The sequence below is a fragment of the Macaca mulatta genome, chromosome 20 (assembly GCF_049350105.2).
Source record: "Macaca mulatta isolate MMU2019108-1 chromosome 20, T2T-MMU8v2.0, whole genome shotgun sequence".
In the NCBI taxonomy this organism is placed as follows: Eukaryota; Metazoa; Chordata; class Mammalia; order Primates; family Cercopithecidae; genus Macaca; species Macaca mulatta.
The window spans coordinates 27,994,925-28,004,221 of NC_133425.1; the positions used below are offsets into that span (position 1 = coordinate 27,994,925).

General features: G+C 55.2%; 1 protein-coding gene across 4 annotated transcripts; it reads right to left on the minus strand.

Annotated features, from left to right (window-relative positions):
• Positions 1–314: 314 nt before the first annotated feature.
• CD19 (CD19 molecule) lies at positions 315–8,709 on the minus strand. 4 transcript variants are annotated; one of them, XM_001103043.5, is made up of 15 exons: positions 8,538–8,709; positions 8,016–8,282; positions 7,495–7,698; positions 7,095–7,373; positions 4,402–4,512; positions 3,435–3,483; positions 3,036–3,124; positions 2,496–2,609; positions 2,257–2,361; positions 2,107–2,175; positions 1,950–2,006; positions 1,805–1,861; positions 878–970; positions 671–777; positions 315–508 (listed from the first exon to the last, which is right to left on the minus strand). In XM_001103043.5, exons 1-14 carry the CDS (start codon positions 8,623–8,625, stop codon positions 686–688), a joined length of 1,674 nt encoding a protein of 557 aa, XP_001103043.1. In that variant the 5' UTR covers positions 8,626–8,709; the 3' UTR covers positions 315–508; positions 671–685. The 4 variants fall into 4 exon arrangements, with proteins under 4 accessions (XP_001103043.1, XP_014981339.1, XP_014981338.1 ...); XM_015125853.3 differs by having other exon boundaries at positions 878–973; XM_015125852.3 differs by having other exon boundaries at positions 878–1,021.
• Positions 8,710–9,297: the final 588 nt, after the last annotated feature.

Here is a 9,297-nt window from a genome sequence, read left to right on the forward strand (position 1 = left end):
GCAACCTCCACCTCCCAGGTTCCAGTGATTCTCCAACCTCAGCCTCCTGAGTAGCTGGGACTACAGGTTCGCCACCACACCTGGCTAATTTTTGTATTTTTAGTAGAGACGGGGTTTCACCAGGTTGGCCAGGCTGGTCTCGAACTCCTGACCTCAAATGATCCACCTGCTTGGCCTCCCAAAGTGCTGGGATTACAAGTGTGGGCCACCGCACCGGGAAAAGGCCCTTTGCATGCAGAAGGCAGCCCTCCCTCCTCCATGGGATTTAAGACGCCTTTCCTTCCCTTCCCACACAAGGGCACAACTTCATAGGATTGGAAGAGCTCATTGAGTTTATTTAAGGAATACAAAAGGGACTGAAAGTGTCACTGGCATGTATACCCACACACACACACTTACACACATGCATACATCCTAAGCAACATTGCTCCAGAGGTTGGCATCATCTGCTCGAGGTCTTCAGATTTCAGAGTCAGGTGTGGATCTTGGGGACTTGAAGAGATCCAGGCTATGAAGAAGAAACAGTGATGGGGAGGGGTCCAGCAGCCCTCCCCTTGCCCACCAGGCCCTAGGAGCCCTGTTCCCTCTCCCTCCCTGAGAGCCAGCAGCCACTGTCATTCGTGCCTATCTCCCTCCCTCCCCCCTTTCCCTAGGGGCAGTCCCAGCTCACCTGGCCACCTGAGGATCACCTGGCACTCCAGGTGCCCATGCGGCCGCCTCCTCCCCAGGCTGGGTCTGGCCCATCGGGATTATCCATGTTCTCGTAAGAGTCTGCATCTGGATAGGACCAGGGAGGAGAACACGGGTGGCACTGGAAGTAGGCTGGGAGGCAAAGTCAGCCCAGGGGACAGCAGGGGACAGCGGCAGAAGCACCCACCTTCCTCATGATTGGGTCCAGGCTGGCCCCGAATGGTGCGGAGCTGGGGGGCTGCATACAGGAGCCCTCTCATATCCTCATAGGACTGGGACCCTGCTTGGGCGGGGGATGGAGAATTGGAGGCTAGGGCACGGGAAGTACAGCCTATGGTAAGGAGGAAGAATGAGGGGCAGAGGAAGGTGAGGGGCATCACCTATGCTGTGCTGGGAAGGGGTGATTCGGTCAGCATCGGGTTTGGGGCCCCGGTTAGCTGTAGAGTCACGGCTAGATATGGGTTAGATTATGGCTAGAGAAGGGGTCACGAACAGAACTGGGCTGGGCATGGTGGCTCACACCTGTAATCCCGGCACTTCGGGAGGCCGAGGCGGGCAGATCATTAGAGATAAGGAGTCTGAGACCAGTCTGGCCAACATGGTGAAACCCTGTCTCTACTGAAGATACAAAAATTAGCCAGGTGTGGTGGCAAACATCTGTAATCCCAGCTACTCAGGAGGCTGAGGCATGAGAATCGCTTGAACCTGGGAGGCAGAGGTGGCAACTGCACTACAGCCTGGGCAACAGAGCGAGACTCCAATTCAAAAAAAAGAGAAAAAAGAAAAAACTGGAAGGAGTCAGAGTCATGAAGAAGCTGCAGAGTGAGCTGGGGTCCAAGTTGAGGTCTGCACTGAGGGGCTGAGGTGAGGTGGAGGTCAAGTCCAGCTTGATACTGGATCAGGATCAGTGTTGATATTCATAGTTAGGGAGGGGGTAAATATTGGGGGTCAGGATGGGGGATGGGGCTTAGTATTGAGGTGAGAGGAGTCAAATCCAAGGTCAGTATTGGGTTCGGGTTTGGGGTCAAGGTCAGGTCAAAGTTGGGTCTGGTGTCAGAGCTCAGGCCAGGTCACCCAAGCTGGGTAAGGCAGTCTGGTCGAAAGTATCTCTCACCCAGGGAAGTTGCTTCCCGGCTGGGGTCCCAGGCTGACCCATGGGGGCTCAGGAAGTCTGGAAAGGGAAGAGGGAGGTTACTATTCCTCCTGGCCTCCTGGCGTCCTCCACCTCCCCCCTAGATTGTTGCCATCCTCACACACACCCATTGTCCTGGCGACCGGCTGGGTCAGCTCTTCATCCTCGTTCTCGTAAGACTCAGCTGTGGCAGAAGAGAGAGAACTCCAGGGACCCCTTCTAGGGGTGTCACAGCGCTGCAATTACACCTAAGTCTCTGAGGTCCCACAATGGCCCCAAGTTACCGTTAGAGAAAGAGTCTTCATCCTCAGGACCCAGGGGCTCGTCCTCAGGGTTCTCGTAGCCGCTGCCATCTGGTGGAGAAGGAGGGGTGTCCATGGGAGTCCACAGGCCACCGCAGAGAGGCGGGGGACCACGGAGGAGGGCAGCCTTACCCTGGGAGAGCTGGTCCTGCCCAAAGTTGGAGTCGTTCTCATAGAACTCGGAGCCCTCCTCACTGTCGGGCTCCTCATAGCCCTCCCCTTCCTCTTCTTCTGGGCCTAGGGGTTTCGGGATGGGGATGGGGAACCGAGTTACGCCCCCTCTCCTCCAGGCCCCAGTCCACTATTTGGGCCACAGACCGCTCCAACCCCCTCTATGTGGGGAACGACCCTTCCCTCCCCCAATCATTCACCCGCTCCCGGAGGGCTCCGGGACCCCACGGCTCCATCCACCTGGACGTCGCTGCTTGGATTTCCATAAGACGGGGCGGTGCCCCCCAGGCCTGCGGCCCAACGCTGGGCGCGTCCTGGCGAGAGGGGCGGGCGTTGTAACACGGGGTCAGAAGAGATGGGGGCGGTCAAGGCTAAGGGTCCGCGCGGCGGGGCACGGGGAGAGAATGCTTTGGGCTCTGCGAATGGACTCTGAGTCTAGGCACCTGGCCTTGAACCATAGGGCGGGATCTAAATCTAGGGCCAAGGCCTTCAGTTCTGGGGCGAGGTTCTGCTTCTGATTTGGACTTCAGGCTCTGGGTCCTGGGGGCGTGGCTCTGAGCCCTGGAGGCGGGGCATTGTTCTAGGGGTGGGGCTCATAGATGGGCGGGACTACCCTCCCCGGTGGCGGAGTTCCGAGCTCCAGAAGGCATGGCGCACAGCGGATTGGAGGGATGAGGACAGTGTGGGTGGAGCCCTGGATCTGGGGCGGAGCTATAGGCTGGAGGGGCGGTGCCTCTTACCGAGGCCTGAGGTGGGTGTGGGGAGAGATAGCACGTTCCCATACTGGTTCTGGGGCCCGCTTCCTGGGGGAGGCGTCACTTTGAAGAACCTGGCGGGAGAAGGGGAAGTGCACGGTGAGGGCCGACTTGGAATGGAATGGCGGACCCACTCAAGATTCTGTCCAGGCCTTCAGAGATTAAACGTGATCACTTGTGCTGGGACAGCCAATAGAGGAGTCTGAGATGATCATTTCCAAGGAGGTCTTCACAGAGGAGGTAGCTTTGGAGCTGGGCTTTGAGGTTGGGCAGTATTTGAAACAGTAGAGACGGAGCAAAGAACCCCTGGGCAGAGGAAACAGTAAGTGCAAGGCATAAAGTGAAGGTGGAGGGTGTTACCGAGGGGTGCACTGGTTGCATTACCTCCTGGTGGGGTCAGTCATTCGCTTTCTTTTCCTCCTCAGGACCAGGGCTGGTGGGAGTTAAAGGGAGTGATCAGAGGAGGCGCTGCTTGGCAGGGTGAGGATTTGTGGGGCCAGGTACTGCGGAGGTCACTTGGTTCAACAGAGAAGACAGGAGTTCAAATTGCAAGGGGGACGGGCGCGGTGGCTAGTGCCTGTAACCCCAGCACTTTGGGAGGCCGAGGTGGGCGGATCATTTGAAGTCAAGAGTTCGAGACCAGCCTGGCCAACATGGTGAAACTTCGTCTTTACTAAAAATATAAAAATTAGCCGGACGTGGTGGTGGGCGCCTGTGATCCTAGCTACTAGGGAGGCTGAGGCAAGAGAATCGCTTGAACCCAGGAGGTGGAGGTTGCAGTGAGCAGAGATCATGCCATTGCACTCCAACATGGGCAACAGAGCAAAAACTCCATCTCAAAAAAAAAAAAAAAAAAAAAAAAAGTTTGAGGGAGCCAGGCGCTGTAGCTCACGCCTATATTCCCAGCACTTTAGGAAGATGAGGCCAGCGAATTGCCTAAGCTCAGGAGTTCAAGACCAGCGTGGGCAATGTGGCGAAACCCTGTCTCTACTAAAAATATAAAAAATCGGCTGGGCGCGGCGGCACACACTTGTAGTCCCAGCAACTCAGGAGGCTGAGGCCCAAGAATCACTTGAGCCTGGGAGGCAGAGGTTACAGTGAGCTCAGATTGTGCCACTGCACTCCAGCTGGGGTGACAGAATGAGACCCTGTCTCAAAAAAAAAAAAAAAAAAAATGCAAGAGGCTTGGGAAGTTTGAGGGAGGCTAGAGGAAGACTGGGGGGAACAGGATTCTGGGGTCTTGCAGGGAGGGATGGGAGGAAAGAAAGATGGTTGTCAGACTGGCCAAAGCCGGCTTATCCTGGGGAAGATGGTGTAGGGTTTGGACAGACCCACTGGGGACATGACTCACCTCTTTGAAGTTGAAGAATGCCCACAAGGGAACACAGGCAGAAGATCAGATAAGTCAAAGTCACAGCTGGGACCTTCCAGCCACCAATCCTCAGCAGCCAGTGCCATAGTGCTAGGGGGAAGGGGCTATGAGATGAGGACCCCAGGCTGGCATCTTACGTTCCAATCCCGAGATCTCAAAGAACCGCAAGTCTGGGGCACAGAGGCAAGACACAGACTTGGCGAGGTGCAGTGGTCCACGCCTGTAATCCCAGCACTTTGGGAGGCCAAGGCGGGTGGATCACCTGAGGTCAGGAGTTCGAGACCAGCCTGGCCAACATGGTGAAACCCTGTCTCTACTAAAAATACAAAAAAATTAGCTAGGTATGGTGGCGGGCGCCTGTAATCCCAGCTACTTGGGAGGCTGAGGCAGGAGTATCGCTTGAACCCGGGAGTGGAGATTTCAGTGAGCGGAGATCACTGCACTCCAGCCTGGGCAACAAGAGCGAAACTCTGTCTCAAGAGAAAAAAAAAAAGACAGACTCAAAGTCCCAAACTATGAGAAACTATGAGCCTTTCTCTCTCTCTCTCTAAGGAGTCATGTCCCAGGAGGTCAGGGATTGTCACAGAGCCTGGCACATGACATGGGGCAGTGTCTTTTGAGTAAATCACAGACAAACCATGGCTGTATTTAGAGGCAATGTGTGGATTGAGGAGAGCATAATGATCAGTTTCCTGCTGCAATTAAGGACAGTCACAGTCAAAGTGAAGGGCAGAGTTGAGTTTTCAAGGTTACAGTTGGGATCCAGCACATTGCTTGGATCAAGTTTTGAGTGAAAGTTGGGGTTGAGTTTGTAAATTGCGGTTAGGATAGCATGATAGGATTGTATGAAAGAGAGAGAACTGGCAGAACACTGTGACCAGTTTGCTGGACAGGGTGAGGAAAAGGAAGGATGCCCAGGTTCTTAGCCTGGGCAAGGGAGCAGGTGGTGGTGCCCTCTGCTTGCACAGGGCCACCAAGAAGACTATACTTGGGGAAGACATTGAGTTTGATTTTGTATCTGTTGAGCCTGAGGTGTCCATAGGACATCAAATGGCACAGGGGACGGCTGAATATGGAGCCTGGAATAGAGTCACCAAGGCATAGTGACCCAAAAAGCCATTGGGAGTCAAGGTCAAATGGGAAAGCGTGCAGACAGGGATAAGAAGAGGGCCCAGGGCTCCAAGAGTGAGGAGTTGGAGAGGAAGGAAGACTCCACCCAAGCTGGTGGGCAAGCACAAGCAATGGTAGGTGAAGACCCAGAAAAGTAGTGTATTGGAAGCGAGGGAAGAAAGACTTGAAGTCTAGGCCAGGTGTGGTGGCTCACGCCTATAATCCCAGTACTTTGGGAGGCCAAGGCAGGCGGATCACCTGAAGTTAGGAGTTCAAGACCAGCCTGGTCCAACATGGAGAAACCCCATCTCTACTAAAAATACAAAAATTAGGCCTGACCCTGCCCTGTGGCTCATGCCTGTAATCCCAGCACTTTGGGAGGCCGAGACGGGTGGATCACGAGGTCAGGAGTTCGAGACCAACCTGGCCAACATAATGAAACCCCGTCTCTACTAAAAATACAAAAAATTGGCCGGGCACAGTGGCTCAAGCCTGTAATCCCAGCACTTCGGGAGGCCAAGATGGGCAGATCATGAGGTCAGGAGATCGAGACCATCCTGGCTAACACGGTGAAACACCGTCTCTACTAAAAAATACAAAAAACTAGCCGGGTGAGGTGGCGGGTGCCTATAGTCCCAGCTACTCGGGAGGCTGAGGCAGGAGAATGGCGTAAACCCAGAAGGCGGAGCTTGCAGTGAGCTGAGATCCGGCCACTGCACTCTAGCCTGGGCGACAGAGCAAGACTCCATCTCAAAAAAAAAATACAGGCCGGGCGCGGTGGCTCAAGCCTGTAATCCCAGCACTTTGGGAGGCCGAGACGGGTGGATCACGAGGTCAGGAGATCGAGACCATCCTGGCTAACACAGTGAAACCCCGTCTCTACTAAAAAATACAAAAAAACTAGCCGGGCGAGGTGGCGGGCGCCTGTAGTCCCAGCTACTCGGGAGGCTGAGGCAGGAGAATGGCCTGAACCCGGGAGGCGGAGCTTGCAGTGAGCTGAGATCCGGCCACTGCACTCCAGCAAGGGGGACAGAGTGAGACTCCGTCTCAAAAAAAAAAAAATACAAAAAAAAAATACAAAAAAATTAGCCAGGCATGGTGGCGAGCGCCTGTAATCCCAGCTACTCGGGAGGCTGAGGCAGGAGAATCACTTGAACTTGGAAGGCGAAAGTTGCAGTGAGCTGAGATTGCACCATTGCACTCCAGCCTGGGTGACAGTGAAAGACTCCTCTCAAAAAAAAAAAAAATTAGCCAGGTATGGTGGTGGGCACCTGTAATCCCAGCTATTCAGGAGGCTGAGGCAGGAGAATCGCTTGAACCTGGGAGGCGGAGGTTGCAGTGAGCCAAGACGAGATGGCACCACTGCACTCCAGCCTAGGCGACAGAGCAAGACTCCGTCAAAAAAAAAAAAAAAAAGACTTGGAGTCAATGTTTTGTGTGGAAGTTGGGATTTGGGGTGAGGCTGGGAGTAGCCCTCAGGTTGGGGGAACCTAAGATTGACTGGCTTTCACTTCTTGCCAGTACACCCCACACAGATGCCTCCCAGTTGAGAGAAACTCTACCTGGCCGAGCAGTGATCTCCAGGTAGAATGACTTGGTCCAGTTGCCACGGTGACAATAATACTTTCCAGCGTCTTGAGCTGTGGCCCGGGTCAACAACAGACCCGTGTCCACTACCCACATATCTCTGTCTGGGCGATCGTCCTTCAGCTCTAGGCTCAACAATGAGGACTTAGGCCCCTTGGGGCGCACATGGGTCCAGGAGAGGGGGCCCCTGGACACAGAGTCAGGGGGTACCCCACAGGACAGCCAGAGTGTGGAGCCCGGGGCCATGGTGAGGTCTGGGGCAGGGAGAGATAAGACGAGGAAAGCCTGATCCTCAGGGTCTCACACCTCTTCAGTTTCCCCTCCCCTCCGTCTCTGGACCCCCACTTCCTGGCATCTCCCCAATCATCACCTTACCCTGGCTCAGGCTCTGGTTCAGGCTGTCCCTCGGTGGGCCACACACAGGCTCTCCCTCCCACATCTCAGGTCTGTCTTTGGCCCACACATACAGTTGGGAGCTGTTGAGTTTCCCAGAAGGGGAGCTGGGGCCCTCTGAGGACCTGTTCTTCAGGCCACAGCCCAGGCCACCTAGGTCCGAAACATTCCACCGGAACAGCTCCCCTGGGAAGAGACCCAGAACCAAATGCAGAGACACCCAGGAGAGGGAGAGAGAGAGAGACTCAAAGGCAGAGATAAATAGAGACAAAGACTCAGAGAGAGAGAGACAGAGAGAGAAGGCAGTGAGAGGTGGAGGGACAGGAAGCAGCTCATGCTGAAGCCACGAAGCCCCAGGAGTCTGCCCACCTAGCTCCGAGTTTCGCCCTCAATCCCTCCAGCCCCTCTCTCCAGCTCCATTGTGGCCGCGGACCTCTTCTGTCCATGGTGGCCTCCCTTCTCTCCTCCTGCCCCTGCCCTAGCCCGGCCAGCCCGGCCCTCACCGCTGCCCTCCACACTGACTGTCCAGCCAGGCTGCCAGGCCTTCTCAGAGGGGAGCCCCGGCTGGCATAGGTAGAAGCCCCCCGTCTGGTTAGAGACGTTGAAGATTAAAAGCCAGATGCCCAGGGGCCCCATGCGGATTCCCATGCCTGGCAGCCCCAGGCTGAGATTTAAGAAGGGTTCAAACGGGGAGTCCCGACACCAGACCAGCTGCTGAGTGGGGCCATCTGAGGTCCCCTCGAGGCACTGCAGCACAGCGTTATCTCCCTCTGTGGAGAGAGAGGGAGAGAGGTGTGGGCATGACGGGGGGACCTCCAAGCCCCCCCACTGCTCACACCGGGTTATAGATCAGAGGACTCCAAAAACTGGGAGTGGAGGAGCCGGCAGAGTCCTTCCAACCCCTCCCTGAATTTCACAAATAAGAAAATGGAGGCTCAGAGAGGGTAAGTTACTCAGCCAAGGACACCCAGCCACAACCCAAGTTTCCAGCCTCCATCCCTTCCCTTTCTGCCCTTTGGACATACCTTCTACCTTCACCACTAGAGGTTCCTGGGGCCTGACTTCCATGGGGGTGAGGAAGAGGAGGAAGAAGAGGAGGCAAGGAGGTGGCATGGTGGTCAGACTCCCCGGGGCACCCAGCTTCGCGCAGGGGATGCTGGGGTAGGCAGGGGCCTGGAGGGCACTGAACCATGGGTGTCTGCGGAGGCGGCAGGCAGTCCCCCCAGAGAGGAAGGGGGTGGTCACGCCTCAGGCCCCATTCTCCAGGAACCCTCCAGACTCACATTTGCCTCCTCCCTGCCACGCTGTTTTATTTTCATCCCAGCTCTCACCACCATGGGAAATGATCTTGTGGGTTTACTTGTTCATTTCTATTTTCTGCACAAGAATATGAGCCCCTTGGAGTGGAGACCGTGTTGTTCACCACTAATTGCAAGTGCCCTAGAACAGTGCTGGGTACATAGTAGGCACCTGATAAATATTTGTTGCCTGAGCGGATTCAGCCTTCAGGGCTCCCTCCTTCTCCCTCTCCCTCCTCCTCTGAACCCCGGGCTCTGAATCCATGTCTCTTCACTCACACACACCCCATTCATTCGTTCAGCAAACATTTTACCAGTCCTCCCTCTACCTCCACATCCACCCATTAATAGACTTTGGGTTCTAGCCGACCTGAGTTTGAATCTTGCACCTCCATTATTTGGCTAAACTTCATCATTTGAAACCTCAGTTTATTTCTCTGTCAACTGGGGATAATAATATTTCTATACAGGCTGGGCGAGGTGGCTC

Excerpts from the sequence above, each read along its gene's own strand:
- CD19 (XM_015125852.3), bottom strand. The coding sequence starts at position 8,625 with ATGCCACCTCCTTGCCTCCTCTTCTTCCTCCTCTTCCTCACCCCCATG. Across the intron at positions 2,362-2,495 it reads CCGGAGCCCTCCGGGAGCGG|GCCCAGAAGAAGAGGAAGGG; the intron begins GTGAATGATTGG and ends CGAAACCCCTAG. Across the intron at positions 778-877 it reads TGGACCCAATCATGAGGAAG|ATGCAGACTCTTACGAGAAC; the intron begins GTGGGTGCTTCT and ends GGTCCTATCCAG.